Source organism: Penicillium robsamsonii (assembly GCF_028829455.1).
Source record: "Penicillium robsamsonii strain IBT 29466 chromosome Unknown utg000003l_segment0_segment0, whole genome shotgun sequence".
NCBI lineage: Eukaryota > Fungi > Ascomycota > Eurotiomycetes > Eurotiales > Aspergillaceae > Penicillium > Penicillium robsamsonii.
The window spans coordinates 5,078,922-5,093,924 of record NW_026643221.1 but is presented as its reverse complement, the minus strand read 5'-3'; the positions used below and the strand labels follow the sequence as shown (position 1 = coordinate 5,093,924).

At 49.7% G+C, this 15,003-nt stretch overlaps 6 protein-coding genes across 6 annotated transcripts; 3 read left to right on the top strand and 3 right to left on the bottom strand.

Annotated features, from left to right (window-relative positions):
* Positions 1-584: 584 nt before the first annotated feature.
* Positions 585-3,772, bottom strand: N7447_006697 (mannose-ethanolamine phosphotransferase MCD4; the record flags this gene model as incomplete). Its single annotated transcript, XM_057230959.1, has 3 exons — positions 585-1,456; positions 1,527-1,777; positions 1,842-3,772. 3 exons carry the CDS (start codon positions 3,770-3,772, stop codon positions 585-587), a joined length of 3,054 nt encoding a protein of 1,017 aa, XP_057086049.1.
* Positions 3,773-4,509: 737 nt separating this feature from the next.
* On the bottom strand, positions 4,510-6,230 carry N7447_006696 (putative chromosome segregation protein (Pcs1); the record flags this gene model as incomplete). Its single annotated transcript, XM_057230958.1, has 3 exons — positions 4,510-4,730; positions 4,785-5,219; positions 5,276-6,230. 3 exons carry the CDS (start codon positions 6,228-6,230, stop codon positions 4,510-4,512), a joined length of 1,611 nt encoding a protein of 536 aa, XP_057086048.1.
* Positions 6,231-6,495: 265 nt separating this feature from the next.
* On the top strand, positions 6,496-7,808 carry N7447_006695 (protein-degrading AAA family ATPase MSP1; the record flags this gene model as incomplete). Its single annotated transcript, XM_057230957.1, is given in 3 exon segments — positions 6,496-6,561; positions 6,614-6,733; positions 6,747-7,808. 3 exon segments carry the CDS (start codon positions 6,496-6,498, stop codon positions 7,806-7,808), a joined length of 1,248 nt encoding a protein of 415 aa, XP_057086047.1.
* Positions 7,809-8,664: 856 nt separating this feature from the next.
* On the top strand, positions 8,665-10,572 carry N7447_006694 (putative LysM domain protein; the record flags this gene model as incomplete). Its single annotated transcript, XM_057230956.1, has 1 exon — positions 8,665-10,572. The coding sequence occupies one exon, from the start codon at positions 8,665-8,667 to the stop codon at positions 10,570-10,572; it is 1,908 nt and encodes a 635-aa protein (XP_057086046.1).
* Positions 10,573-11,399: 827 nt separating this feature from the next.
* On the top strand, positions 11,400-13,679 carry N7447_006693 (putative triacylglycerol lipase (LipA); the record flags this gene model as incomplete). Its single annotated transcript, XM_057230955.1, has 9 exons — positions 11,400-11,941; positions 12,038-12,152; positions 12,218-12,336; positions 12,393-12,460; positions 12,513-12,603; positions 12,658-12,911; positions 12,977-13,263; positions 13,347-13,482; positions 13,540-13,679. 9 exons carry the CDS (start codon positions 11,400-11,402, stop codon positions 13,677-13,679), a joined length of 1,752 nt encoding a protein of 583 aa, XP_057086045.1.
* Positions 13,680-13,943: 264 nt separating this feature from the next.
* Positions 13,944-14,713, bottom strand: N7447_006692 (FKBP-type peptidyl-prolyl cis-trans isomerase; the record flags this gene model as incomplete). The annotated part of the gene is made up of 6 exons (XM_057230954.1): positions 13,944-13,983; positions 14,056-14,097; positions 14,237-14,257; positions 14,331-14,391; positions 14,456-14,526; positions 14,580-14,713. The coding sequence occupies 6 exons, from the start codon at positions 14,711-14,713 to the stop codon at positions 13,944-13,946; spliced, it is 369 nt and encodes a 122-aa protein (XP_057086044.1).
* Positions 14,714-15,003: the final 290 nt, after the last annotated feature.

The following is a 15,003-nucleotide window of genomic DNA, read 5'->3' as shown; positions in this document are numbered from 1 at the left end:
GGGTTAGATGGGGGAGTCTGCCTGGGGTACATACAAAACTCGGAGACAATATTCGGGCCATATTGGCGGGATGTGCGGATGTATATGCAGTGTGACCTACTGGCCCTGATGGCAGCTTAATGTATAGGCTTGTATAGAGTTGCATGTGTTCTTGTTTCAGACATCTAAAAAGTTACGGAGTGTAGATCATTCCGATCCCCTTCGAACCCAAAGTCAAGATTGCGGGGGAGAAAAGGAATGGGGATGAAAATGAAGTTGCGGGGAGGAAATTCCACCTCTGATCGTTCATACTCCGTACAAGTATAGATTCTTCAGGGGAATGGACAAAACCCTCCAGGGCTGTGAGCTTGTGATGCCTCGGCAACTTTGAGCTTCGACCAATGAGAGTGCCCGTTTTGGTGTTTATTGAGAACACACATGTTTTTTTTTAGCGGTCATCGGTCACCGGGCATCCCCGGGATGTAGAAGGAAGTGAGACAGTTTTGTTTTAAGGGTCTCCAAATTAGTTTTATAGTCAAATAAAATACATGGAATCAACGAACATAACATGTGTGGGGTCATGTGTACATTATAGCATATTCCAACTATGACCACCCATTCTTTCCTGATTTACCCTTACCTTTACCCTTGGACTTGGATTTGGACTTGGCCACATTGGACTGGGCTTTCTTCGGCTCCTTGCGGTCCTCGTGGCCACACTCGGTGGCTTCTTCGATAGTCTGGACCACGGCAGCCCCAACAGCTGTCACCGTGGGGGCGAAGTCCACGCCGCTGACAAATTGCTCGCTGAGGAACTCTAGACCCGCCACGAAGGTGCAGAGGGCGCTTGCAATACAGAAATGACTGATGGTCATTCCAATGTCAAGCCACGAGCCCTCGTCGCGCACCATGAAGAAGAAGTTGAGGGTCATGATGTCCGAGATGGCCATGACAACCATGAAGAGCGCACTAGGGGGTACCTCCAGGCGGCGGTTAAGGATGCCCAGATTGGCACTGATAATGGCAAAGGGGATGAGGATTTGGAGAATCAAGAGTGCGCCTTGGGCGAAGGGATCGAAGACGGGGATAAGGCGGCGAACGCTGTCGAGGGAGAAGGTCGAGATCGAGGCCACATTGCCGGTGCTGAAGAAAGCCGATTGCAGGAGGAAAAAGAAGAAGAGTGCCACGCGGACATCGGAGAGAGTAAGGGCACGGTAGTAGAAAGTTTCACCGTCAACGGTCGTCACGCCGGGGTTCTTAGGCTTCTCCAAAGTGCCTGCTGTGTGCACGTAAATGGCATGTTCCAGGCGAACCCATGTCACAATGGTCATGCAGAATACGAAATAGAACAGCCCTTCCCATGAGATTGTGAGAATGATAAAGGTTGGTGAGAAGGTCAAGAAGATAATCATGAGCCGGTGCAGATAGTGGCTATTCGGATACAGACGGTGGAAGAATGGAAGTGTCAGGGAAGCCACTGAAAATCGATTAGCATTTCTCAGTGAAGACGCAGTTCCATCCTAGGACAGACTGCCGTGTAAACTTACCTAGGACAACCCATCCAACCACGATATTTCCAAACGGCAGGCCTTGGCGGGCCTGGAGAGAGAGCACAGATGACCTAGTGACTATGACAGCAAGCAGAACCATGCCAAGCTGAATTCCCATGATGATTCGTGAGCCCACACGGCCGATAGAATTCGGTTCGTTGGCTCCCGGCTCACGATGTCCGATTATAGCGTCCTCAAACAGCAAATACAATATGCCAGTGAGGAACATGAGCAAGCCGCCATATGTGCTGCAAAGGGAAAAAAAAAAGAGATTAGCCACGTGAAAGCCATTGCCGTAGAAAACGTGCTTACATCGTATCAAGGTTTTCAACCTTGATTACTGGCAGAAGAGTAAACGAACTCATCAAACCGCAACCTAGAGCCCAAGTCGCAGACAATAATACATGACTGCGAATGAAGCTAACGCCATGGATAACAGGCCACAACGCACCCAAGGCGAAGCAGACGGTAAAAATTTCGCGATGGAAATATGACTGAACCATCGCCTCCATCACACCGAGGAATGCCAGTAGCTGGAGTCCAAACTTGAGGTATCCACCGAAAGAGCACACATGGCCCAAGACAATCTGACGACCGGCAATCAGAGCTTTACGGCGTGCAAAAACCTCTTCCCAGAAATAAACCGGGAAGAATGCATAGAAATAGTAGCGCCAGGACGATCCCTGGTAAAGGAATACCGAGAACAAGGCGACCAGAATAGACGAGAAGAATGAGATACTCGCCGTTGTCCGATGCGAGTCTGCTGTTCCATGCAAGACGTGCAGATCAATAACCGTGGTCAGTGCATACGCGATCCAACCCAGGTATCCAACAGAGACAATGGTCCGCAAGAATAGCCAGTCATAGGTTTGTAGATAGCGCAGACCCTCAAGAGCAACGCGAAGAAGCTCGGCAGACACCACAATAGCCTCCTCGTGGTCACCACTGGAGATGAGTGCCTCGATTTTTGCCAGTCGGCCTTCGACTGAATTCTCGTGGTAGCCCGATAGAGGCTCGTAGGGCACATACCGGATCACCGCGTCTCTCTTTTGCTCTTCTTTGACGCGGTACATCTCCAGAACCCCCTGCGTGTTGGCTAGAGCAGCCAGCGCCTTTTCCTTGGGGCTAGCATTGATGTAGTCCAGCGGCAATTGACCAACGGAGTTGACTGGGAAATCAAGACCGACTAGATAGGCCATGAGCGCGGCAACATCGGCCTGTGCCACATCGTGTCGGCGGACCTGGTCGAATCCCCAATCCGCGGAGAAACCATCTTCGTGACCCGCGGCAATACCTCTAGCAGAGAGCTGGGGCCGCGCGACGCCAGATCCCCAGACAACCAACGGTGTTCGAGTGTTATCTGGATGGCCATCACCATGGCTGCCCGTGTCACTCATGCCATGGTCTGCGGTGAACACGAACGCCGTTTTGTCATCTCCGTAGAAATCCTCCACCAATTTTGTGACGGCCTGGACTCCTTGATCCACTACCTTGATGTTGTGTAGGTATTCGTTCGAGTAGGGCCGGAAAGAGTGACCAGTGGTATCCAGTCCAAGCAGGTGGAGGAAGAACACCAATTTGTCGTCCCGCAGTTTTCGGTCCAAGTCCGGGTCGGTCTTTGCCGATTCGAAGAGGTCATGGACTTTGGAGAAGACCCAAGTATCCAGATGCGTTGCATCGACAGTGAAGTCCTCTGCTTCTTCACTGTACATCTCCGCATCGACTTTTCCCGGTACGGCGCCCTCCTTGAACATTGGTAGGATATCAGGACTGCCCCAGCTCCAAGTGTGTCGGCTCTGGTTGAAAACACTGTCAAAATTCACCGGGTTCATCTTCCATCCTGTGGTGACGGAGGACACATCCTCATAGAGACCTGCGATAAGCGCAACATGGCCTGGCCGTGATTCGGTGGGGACGCGGGTGTGTGAGACACCGAATGTTCCATGGGAGAGGACTTGCGAGCGAATAAAGGGAGACAGGCGAATCAATTCGTTGTTTTCTGGATCGGCGTCGGGAGACGGGTCAGGGAAAGCTTGGAAGGCCTTGTCGGCCCGTAGGCCGTCGGCGACAAAGAGGACGAGACGTTTGGCAGGTGCGGGGGCTCCGGATGATCGTTCGACGCCATATGATCGCATGCCACTAACAATTGGACTGACGAAGTAGATGTCAAAGATTGAGTATGTATAGATCAAGTGGAAGACCACTGCGAGGGCGAGAAACCCGACGCGGCCTAGACGCGCCATGATCTATGTCTGAATACTCAAATATTAAAAGAGTGGAAGTGGTCCACTGCCACAAAGGTAGGGAAATTCACAAAAAAAAAAAAAGGAGATATGAAGGTCACAACACGTCAACCCGTCAACTTTGGAGACGCATTGGGGAACTTGGCGGTGAGAGCCAATCACAGGCCTAGTTTTATTTACTTTACATGTAACTAGTTGTATTTTAGTATTTCTTTCCTGATTGAAGCTCTGCTCTATCTTAACAAAACCGGAAAATATGTATATATTAAATATTGAGATGAAGCTATCGAATATAGATGTAGAAAGACATACGCTTATATAGTGGGTGTGGGGGTTTATACCTTTGAGTGGATATCATAGGAAGATAATATCTTGCCAGGGATCACCGGGATCACCTCAATTTAAAACCCAGTACCCATAGACTATTGTTATAGGATGTGGCGACGAGATCGACGAGAACTTAAGTTACCTTGCAAATGTTAGAAGAAGCACGCTACGAAGCGTGTTTCACCAAGCAAAGATCCACGCGTTTACCACCAAGTACAACATAAGTATACAAGTATGCAGGTCTGTAACAACATTTGAACCTTGGAAGGTGTATTTGCTGGAATTGGTGTTATTGATAATCGAAACAAAAAACTTCACATTCCCAGCCCCCGAACAAACTCCATGGGAATGAACAGATTTCGGAAAAAAAAAACACACACACCCAGGACTAACATTCAGTATCAGTACTGCTATTGCGCTGGAAGAGACCGGCGCTTTGTGAGGGCATCAATGACGCGCGTATAAAATTTGGCTGCTTGTCCGCGGACGAAGGTGATGTCCACGGTCAAGAAGTCTGGTAGCAAGTTGACCAGGTCGCGATCGCGGTTAGGGTCCAAGTGAGGCAGGTATTGGAACTCAGTTTTGTCGTAATCAGCGGAGATCTTTGGCACGACAAGATGGAAGTGAAGAGCTGCAAAGAGGTTAGAAAAATGCCCCCCAATTACTAGGAAATCGAGCAACTTACTTCCGTTGATTCCAGTCTGGATACAATCATATAGGTAATCTGACTCTCTGTTCTTGACATCACGAACGATCAATCCTGTTAAATCGCTATATAAGTCTTCTTTTAATTGGGCCAGTTGCGAAGCCTGCGCCGCTTCAGCGGTGGCAACTGCATTAGCACGGTTAGCAGCGCCGCCCTTGATGGCACTGCCGGGAACCTTCGCAGCCCCCTCGAGACTAGCAGCCGTGTTCCGTGCCGCAGCGAGCTTGGTATGTAAAGCTTTGACCTCAGACTGGGCAGATGCAAGCTGTGCTTGTGCCTCATCGGCGCTAGATTTGAGTCGAGATAATTCATCATCACGGTCTTTGAGCTGCTTTTGGAGTCCACGGCTCTGTAGTCCTAGCTTTCGCTGAGCATCGATTTCAGCCTTGAGCGAGGCAATCAATTCATTCGATGCTGAGGATGTATCAATTCATCTGCTGTAGTGGCTATAAGACAATAAAAGAGCATACCTTTAGTGACAGTCTCACTCTGCTTTCGCAGTTTCTCCATGTTGGTGTTGGCTTCGACAATCCCAATCTCCCGTAAATTGCGGTATTTACTCTCCAAAGAATCATGCTTCTTGGTCAGTTCCCCCAGCCTGCGCCTAAGCTCCGGGTCTCCCTGCTCGGATTCGGTGCCTCCGAGCTTGCGTTTACGAGGAGAATAATCCTGTGAGTGGCGTAGCATGGATAATCGAGAGCGAGCGTTCTTCACGGGGGACATCGATTTGCGATTATAAGCCGGTTCCTCGTGAATGATAGTCTCATATACGAGCTCTGCTGCGGGTTGCTCAGTCTGCTGAGTATCTTCGACCTCAAGTTCGTTTCTTCCCTGGCTCGCTGCACGAACAAGAGGGCTCGGATCGGCTTGCTCTAAGTGAGTTTCCTGGAAACTAACGTGTCGAGAGCCACCTGGGGTAAAGTGAAATTCATCATCCGTTTGGGGCTGTGTACTGACCGCCCGAGGTCGTCCCCGACCGCGTGCTGGGGCAGCCTTCTTGGGCGGCTGCTTCTTTGTATTTCTTGAGACACGTGGGTCTTCATTCTCCTGGTTGTATGCATCGTCTTGGTCTGCATCGTTTTGTTCGGGTACCATAGCCTCCGCCTCGGTTGCCTGGACAGACGTTTCCGCGTCTTGCGCTGCACGGCTGCTTGCTCTGGGTCGTCCTCGACGGGCGGGCTTTTTGTCTGCAGGGGGTTCTGGCTCAGCCACAGCCATAGCTGCCTGCTGCTTTCTTGTTCGGGTTGCAGGTCTGGTAGGTTTGGTTTCGATCACATTCTCGTTCGAGGTACGCGGTCTGCCTCTCCGTCTTTTGGCGGGAGGCTCGTGAGTTTCTTGTTCTTCTGTCGCTTCGACTTGCATGATGTCCTCATCGTCTGAGCCCAATAGACCAGAAAGTTTGGGAGGAGCTTTCCGTTTGGGCATTGTGTAGGTGTGCCTAGGTATAATTGTTTGATGACAATTGCATACTCGCGGGACGCGCACCGACAACACCCCTAACACCGCCTTCTCCGCCTTATGACATGTGACTGGCATCCCCGAGTCCCGCGCCACAGGCCCGATATTCGACTCGTCTTGTTTTAATCCTGGTAGACTTCTATTTTACTTTTGTTTGTCCTTATCGTCGCTTTCACTTAAAGGTCCTTATTTGCGCCGCCAACGCAGTCTATCTAATCATCCCCTTATCGCCATGGCTTCAGCCGGTGGCCGAAGATGGCAGCAGTTCTTCCAAGAAATGGTGATGGTTGCAGGCACTGTAAGAAACTTCTTGTTGCAAATAGGACTGAATATTTCTAACACTACTATAGTCTGCATCTGCATATTTCCTCATTCGCTACCTTCTATCACGCCTTGATTTCGACCCAGAGAGCCAGAAGAAGGAGGAACAACGACAGAAGTCCGCCGCCATCATACGTCGGTTGGAAGGCGTAAATGAATCAGACGATGAAGCGCCACGGAAGGGTGGGAAAAGGGAGGAAAGGGCAACGAAAGAAAGAGCTCACATTGAACCAATATGAACAAGCGATTGCGATGGATGTTGTTGCGCCAGAGGATATCCCAGTGTCATTTGAAGATATCGGGGGACTTGATGAAATCATTGAGGAATTGAAGGAATCGATCATTTATCCGCTGACGATGCCTCACCTCTACGCTTCCACGTCGTCTTTGTTGACCGCACCTTCTGGTGTCCTCCTATACGGTCCGCCTGGCTGCGGAAAGACCATGCTTGCCAAAGCTCTAGCATCAGAGAGTGGAGCATGCTTCATCAACTTGCACATCTCAACGCTGACAGAGAAGTGGTACGGTGACTCCAATAAATTGGTCAACGCAGTGTTCTCGCTTGCGCGCAAGTTGCAACCTGCCATCGTCTTCATTGATGAGATTGATGCTGTTCTTGGAACCCGGCGAAGTGGCGAGCATGAAGCAAGTGGTATGGTGAAGGCAGAGTTCATGACTCATTGGGATGGTCTTACATCGGCGAATTCGACGGGAGAGCCCCAGCGGATTGTTGTCCTAGGAGCGACCAACCGCATTCAAGATATTGATGAGGCGATTCTCCGAAGAATGCCCAAGAAGTTCCCCGTGACCCTTCCTCCAATTACCCAGCGCCTTCGCATTCTCAGCCTGATTCTCAAAGACACGAAAGTTGATCGTGATAATTTTGATCTGCACTATCTGGTCAAGACTATGGCCGGTATGTCTGGTAGCGATATCAAGGAAGCATGTCGAGACGCAGCAATGGTTCCTGTGCGGGAGCTTATTCGCGCCAAAAAGGCCAGCGGGATGCAAATGGATGCAATGGATCCCCAAGAAGTTCGTGGTCTTCGGACGGAAGATTTCTTCTCTCGCGCCGGTGGTATCAAGGTCATTCCTCAGCCTGCTCCGTTCTCCACCCCAGCCAGCAAAGTCTCCGAGAAGGAGGATGGAGACTGGAGTACTGCGTCTGAAGCCACATCGGAAGCTGAGACTCGACACTCTGTGATGGCTGAGCCGCCAGAGTGAATGTGAGACATTTTGCCTTCTTGATATTTATTCTCCCCTTGTCCCGCAGCGCGAAGGCTTGGGCGTAATCTACTAAACTAGAAATGCCGGACTCTGGATTAGTGAATGGCTATTTGGTCTTTGGTTTTATGGATCTTTTGTTCTAGTATGGCCGGCTTTTTGATAGAATTTCTGATGTCATATGTACAATGGGTTCGAATACAATCTAATAGAAATCTTGCTCTCGAATTAGTCTTGCATTCCTATTCTATTTGATGGCAATTTTATATACGTCCACTGTGGAGAAGTCATCCCGGGCCCGACAAAGTACCGGGTACACAGAATAGGTGGCCTTCACCGGGCAACGTCATGTACCGCTACTTTGCCGAGCGGCAAAGTCACCTGAGAACAAACTTGTTGATATTGTGGCTTGAGCATCCTGCTTTCTTGTATTTCATTACTCTGTACAGACAAATTAAAATAATCCTATCTCTTAATCCTTATAATTCTTGTAATACTTGTGGGCAATCTTGCCTTTTTTAACTACTTTGTACTCCGCGTTCAAAGGTCTGCGGGTCGTTATCGTCACGCCTCCTTGGCCTCCTATCGCCTATCCTCCCTCAACTCTCTTGTTTTCCATACCTTCCAAAGGGTTTGCGTTGGAACTCTTTACCTTATATTTTGGAATCCCTGGCTATATGATCAGACGTTTCCTGCCCGTCTTCCCAATCAAAAGGCCACGAATGCCAGTCCGGGGGTGGATGACGAATGGGTCTCTCTTAGATCAACTCTGATGGCAACTGGTGCCTTGGCGGTACACACTTCTAAGGGGGCTTTTATTTTGCATCCTTAGACCCATTTGCTACATTTTACAGGAATGAGTTCTCAAAATAGCTATGACAATGCTTCCCCAAGCTCCAACGCACTCAGCGCAAGCACAACTTCAACCTCCACGGTTCGATCGCGCCCTCGCCGCTTAGTTTCATTCATGGACGACGAAGACGACAATAATGTTACGAACTCCTCCCAGGACGACCCCCAACCCTTTTCTTCGGGATTGTCAACGACTCTCGCCCCTTCCGAGAGAGGAACGACCCGGTCCCGCGGAGCGACTCCTTCGCCATTGTCATCCCGTGGAGCGTCACCACTTCCAATGAAGCACCCGTCACGCGCGACCGAACCGATCAACCGTAGTTCTCGGAGTGGGCCAACATCGTTCCCTTGGAGTGGATCATCAAAGGCCTCGTCGTCGGGAGGTGCCGCGGACTTTCTGGACTCCTCGTGGTCCTCTCTCCAAAGCTTGGCATCTTCAGTATTGGGAAGTGATGCTGGACGAGTCGCTCCGAATAGTGTGGCAAAATCACACACGCGAAGGAAACCGTCTCGGTCTGACGTATATATCAAAAGTACCCCCAGGCCGACGTGGGGTCCATCAGCACCGACCGCTCCGCAGTTCGGGACTGGGACAAAGGAGGAGCGACAGGCTTTGGTGCAGGCCAAAAAGAGAGAAGCGCTGCTTCTCGCTGATAGTGATCCGATCGCAACCCGTACGTTCCCTCACAAAAGACGCGATTCTGGCGACATTTCATACCAAGCGTTTGAGCCGGAGCATGAAGAAGACGCTTTAGCCTATATCCACAAAGTGCAACCCACAGACACTATCACCGGTGTGACGATCAAATATGGCTGCCAGGCTGCAGTGTTTCGGAAGGCGAACGGTTTCTGGCCCAACGACAACATTCAGAGCAGAAACACTGTTCTCCTACCAGTCGATGCATGCTCCGTGAAAGGCCGACCTATTCTCAAGGAGCCTGTGGATCTTTTGAGCAACAATGACGAAGACCCCAGTGACAGCTCGATCGCCCCCATGGCTGCCTCTACCGATAATACCTCAATTGAGCAGGATACGCCTGCAACCGTGTCTGGGGTCGATGGAAATCATGCTTGGAAACATGAATCATGGGTGCATATGGATGGGTTTTCCGGACCAGTGCAAATTGGCCGTGTTCCTCGAAGAGCATTGGGATTCTTTCCCCGTACACGTCGAAAATCGATATCTTATTCAGACGCAGAACCTCCCGATCTTTACCGAGAAACATTCACTCCTCCGTCTCCTACCGGATCACCACCTCCACCTTCATCCTCTGAAATACTGCCACGGACTCGACCGAACGGCGATCAGCCCAAACCCAAAACGACATACCCCGCTCGTCCTCGGCATCGCCGCCAGCGCAGTAGTATCCAACTGTCTGGCACTGGGGTGGGAACGCTTGACCCCACCTCAACTGGCCCGGGGCCTGCGTTAGATGGTTTCACCCGGTTCTTCGCACAGCACATGCCGAATCTCGCACCGGCACAAACCCCAGGTAATGCCCTGGAGGCTTCTTTTGACTCCTTATCCACTGTCACATCCAATGCATCGACTGGCCTCGAGAACATTGGCGGGGCTTTTGAGGGATGGGTTCGCAAGGTAGCAACGCGCGCCAAAGCCGGAATCAATGAGCTGCAGCAAGGCCCACCCACCCAGCAGGGCAGCAGCAGGGGTCGCAATATGTGGCGGATGGACGACTTGATTGAGCTAGACGATGGGATGGTAGATGGACGGAACTCCCCTAGCCCGCTCAAGGGTGCATCGCGGAGGTCTGAGCTGCAGGGCACCTCATCCTCATCCTCATCTAACCAATACAACAACCCTTCGGCGGTGGCAGCGAGCAGGTCTCGTGCGACTGGATTTGGTGCGGGCTCCAGTTCATCTGCCTATGGTGATCGGGTCAAGGATGAGTAATGTGTTTGAATTTCCAAGCGTACATAATAAGAGTCTCCGCGTGTGTGTATTCTTCGGAGTTCAAGATATCTTGCATTTCTTCTCTTCGCCCATTTTCTTTCCCCTGAGCGAGGTTCTTTTGTTCCCACTTTGGCGTTACCATTTTCTAATCCCAAGTCACAATATTTGGCGAGTACACATGCATGAGAAGTTGATATAGAACAGGATGCATCTTAGACGCTATCTTGCCATTTGCATACAGCTCATTGACCCGATTGGATATTCGGCCAATGTATCAAATAGCCAGGCTATTGCGTGATGGAATTGTCTTGCTTTGAACTGAACGGAAGCATTCCTCTTGTCATCTCGTCTCTTTGGCATGTTGGATGTATAATATCTTCAACGCTCTTGTTGCTACTGTTTTCTATACCATGGGCTTTTAGCCTGATGCTCCACTATTTAGAACAATATTTTCCAAATAGACTACTCGCCTTGTAGTCGATAAGCGTCTTTTTTTCCTCTTTATTCAGCTGTATCATTCTGTAAAGGAACTTGAATATTTCTGACTACCGTTGACTACTTCTGTGCAAGTATAGCCAAATCTTGACGGAAAGATCAGTCACACTCCACCCTTGGCCCGGAGTTTCCCCTTCATTTTCCCACCTATGAGCACCCGGGGCACCAAAGATCACAGCTCATCCCCAATGATAGACAGACTGTTGATAGTGGGGTAGCTTTAATTGTGATACAATTTCCCGTCAAAGGGGCAGACCGAGAACGAACTATATAAAGGTGATGATTTTCTGACTCTCTGCCCGGTTGGGCTCTCGAACTTCGAACTTTGAAAGATGCGGTCAATGACAATTACTTCGATGCTACTTTCGGTCTTATTCCTTTCTATAATTCCGGGGGCAATAGCCAACCCTCTCTCCAAACCAACAGGGACCACATCGAATCCCCCAACAGCAACCCTGTCAACAAGCAACAGAGGCCCAAAGACCATCTTTGTAGGCCGCTCTCTTCCAGAGTTCAATCAGGATCTCTTCCTAGGCATCAAATATGCCAACAAGCCAATCCGCTTCACACCAGCCGAGCTCAAGAGCGCCTATGCATCTAAGGATAGTGATTCTGGTACCTATGAACTACCTACAGCAGAACTCAGCACTACTTCCAAGTCAGTATACTACAATGCTACGGAGTATGGCAACGATTGTCCTGCGTATGGATCCGATACCACCGTCTTGGTGAATAAGGGCCTAATCACTTTGAATGAAGACTGCCTTAACTTGAATATAATCCGACCTAATGTCGACGAGAACTACGGGTTGCTTCCAGTTATGATTTGGATTTTCGGTGGTGGGTGGACACAGGGCGCCACTGCGGATCCGAGGTATGTTGGTCGAGGAATATAGGGCTGGGTATGAATACTCATACCTGGAAAGAATATTCGATGGTAGTGGTTAACCTTGCGCCACACTGTCTACAGATATAACATGAGCTATATTGTTGAACAGAGCGCATTGAACGGCAAACCAGTCATGGGTGTTTCTATCAACTATCGTCTGGCAGCATTCGGATTCCTTGACTCGGAAGAAGTGAGGGTAAGGCAGAGGCACTATATACAGATTCGGATGCGGCAGATTCTCGAGACTGACATCGATTCTAGGCTGAAGGAAACACGAACCTAGCACTGCGTGACCAGCGTACAGCTATGCGCTGGGTGAAGAAGAATATCAAAATGCTTGGTGGTGATCCTAACAAAATCACTATCTGGGGCGAATCTGCGTGAGTCATTGGAAATACATTTTGCGTATATCATATGTTTATTCTCGAATATACAGTGGTGCATACAGTGTCGGAGCCCATCTGGTGACTAACAATGGCGATAATGAGGGTCTTTTCAGAGCTGGTATAGTCCAACCCTACCATTTTTTTATAACCACCGGACTAAGCTCGACTAGCAATCATGGATTCTGGAAACGCTGTCGGGCCCCCATACAACGGAACAGAATGGCACCAGCCAATGTACAACCGAATCGTCGAGAGATCCAGGTAAGTCTATGGCGAACAAGTTTCTGTAAACTTAACCTGATATACTATGACCAGATGCACCAATTCAACGAACACCCTAAGATGTCTCCGTGAACTTCCCTACGAAGCCTTCTATAACATTGCAAACGAGGGCCTAGAATGGTTTGCTACCATCGACGGCTCATTCATAGCCCAGTATCCTCAGATCAGCTATAGACAAGGCAAATTGGCTCGGGTACCCATCTTGATAGGGACGAATACCGATGAGGGCACCAGTTTCGGGACAACAGGCACAAACACCGATGAGGACTGTATCAATAAATTGACTAGTAAGTGCTGTTACATCACATGCTTACCATCCGATATTATGCATCGTGCTAAGCGAGCATCACAGCATCCAAGCGCTGGGTCCTCGACCGTTCACAAGCTACCCAGCTGCTATCTTATTACCCCAACATTCCCGCCTTTGGCTGCCCCTATGGCTGGGGTAATATTACCTGGCCCTCGCTGGGACTCATGTACAAGCGTTACGAATCCATAGCCGGGGATCTGACCATGGTAGGCCCACGGCGCATGCTGGCACAACGTATGGCCACCTTGCACGACAAGGTATATTCGTACAGATGGGATGTGGCGGCGTTGAATGGCTCGACAATGATTGGGGTGCAGCATTTTGCAGAGGTACGTGGTAATCCGCCTGGTCTTGGATACTACGTAGGTCTCTAGCCTGCAAGATGAACTGACACTTGGATCGGGCTATACAGATCCCGTTCATCTTTGCAAACCCAGTGCAGACCATCACACCGCTCGGAATCGATCCTGCGCGCTTGGAACTGGGACAGATGGCAGCGCGAATGTGGATGTCATTTGTGGCGGACCTGGACCCCAACGGAAATGGTGGTTAGTAGAATACACGTGCGGCTTGATTCTACTGCCTGGAAGCTGACTGCCTTCTAGTTTCTGGTGTTGCCAAATGGCCCAAGTATTCGTCCCGTGCGACGAACTTTGTGTTCCGCTTACCCTGGAATGACAGTTATATCGAGGCTGACACATACCGGGTCGATGGGACTGATTATATCAATAGCATCGCGCGGTGACGTGGAGGAGGTAAGTTAGGCTAGCATCTACGGTACGTGCATATATAAGGGGAACAGATGGCAGACATGTGCTAGTCCATATGACTTTGTTCGTTGGGTAACGAGTCAAACCAATGGACAGCAAAGAGACCTTGCTTTGATTTTGCTATCCAAGTAGCCTGTCGACCATATGAGACGAGCAGGAACGATCCAAGTGGTTTTTCTTTTCTCGTTTGGTATTTGCATATCTTATATCTGGCCGGAAAGTCGGGAATGGCGATTGATTTAAACGCTCTTGGTGCCGATCTTGAGGAGCTCGACCTCGCTGCGAACAGTTAGTTTAGTTGTTCTTTATAGCTTCGTATGAATGGAGTAAGAAATGAGATGGGTCACTCACAAGACAAGCTTAGAGTTGGCGGGGATCAGGCCGGGGAAGCCACTATAACGATTTGACGTCAGCACAAAGCTCACAGGGAGAATCAAATCCAAAAGAGCAAGTTGGAGGTGTGAGGCATCCAACTTATCGCGGAAAACACAATATGTTGATTCAGCATCGAGCTTGGTTGGTTGGTACGTACCGGTCGCCATAGCCGTAGTCACTGTCGAGAATCGAATATTAGCAGTGTTCGATCAGCGCAAAAGCGCAAAGGAAAGTTCAAAACGGTAACTCACGAGCTAATAGTCAGGATGGCCTTCTCGCCGAGGGACATCTGGGGAACACCCTCGTCCCAACCTAATCAAGTTAGCAAGCTGGGTGAAGCTACTTGTCTCAAGACTTCAGATAAATGAAAACGAACCGCGGATGAGACGACCGACACCGATGGGGGTGGCAAGGGGACCACGGCCAGGCTTGTGAGAGGTGTCGAAGCTGTTTGAGGGTATATTAGCGTCTGATATAAGATCGAGGTGGGAGAGGCTTACAGGTTGCCCATGAAGTGGTTGTCGGCCTTCTCGGCATCATACAAGCAGCCAGTGTAGTGAATGGCAACGTGCTCACCCTTCTTAGGGTAGTCAACACCGTTACCCTCAACCAAAGTCTTCTTTTCGACGCCCATTTTGAATGTAATATGGATGAATATGAGAGTTGAAGAGAAAAGGAACGGGACCTCGGGGAGGGGCAGATTATCCACTTTTTCCCTGGGCGGGACAGGACGAATGTGTTTTTTTGCCCTTTACATCCATCGCTTTATATTACTATTATAGTCTACTCATGTACTAAATATCAATTTTTTCAAGAGTATAATACCCCGAAAACTCTTAAGGAATTCTAGACAATGTATGTTGGCTTTGGAAACAGCTGGAAACAGCCAAGAATACCTGGTAATAACTAAAAAAAGCCCCAGGC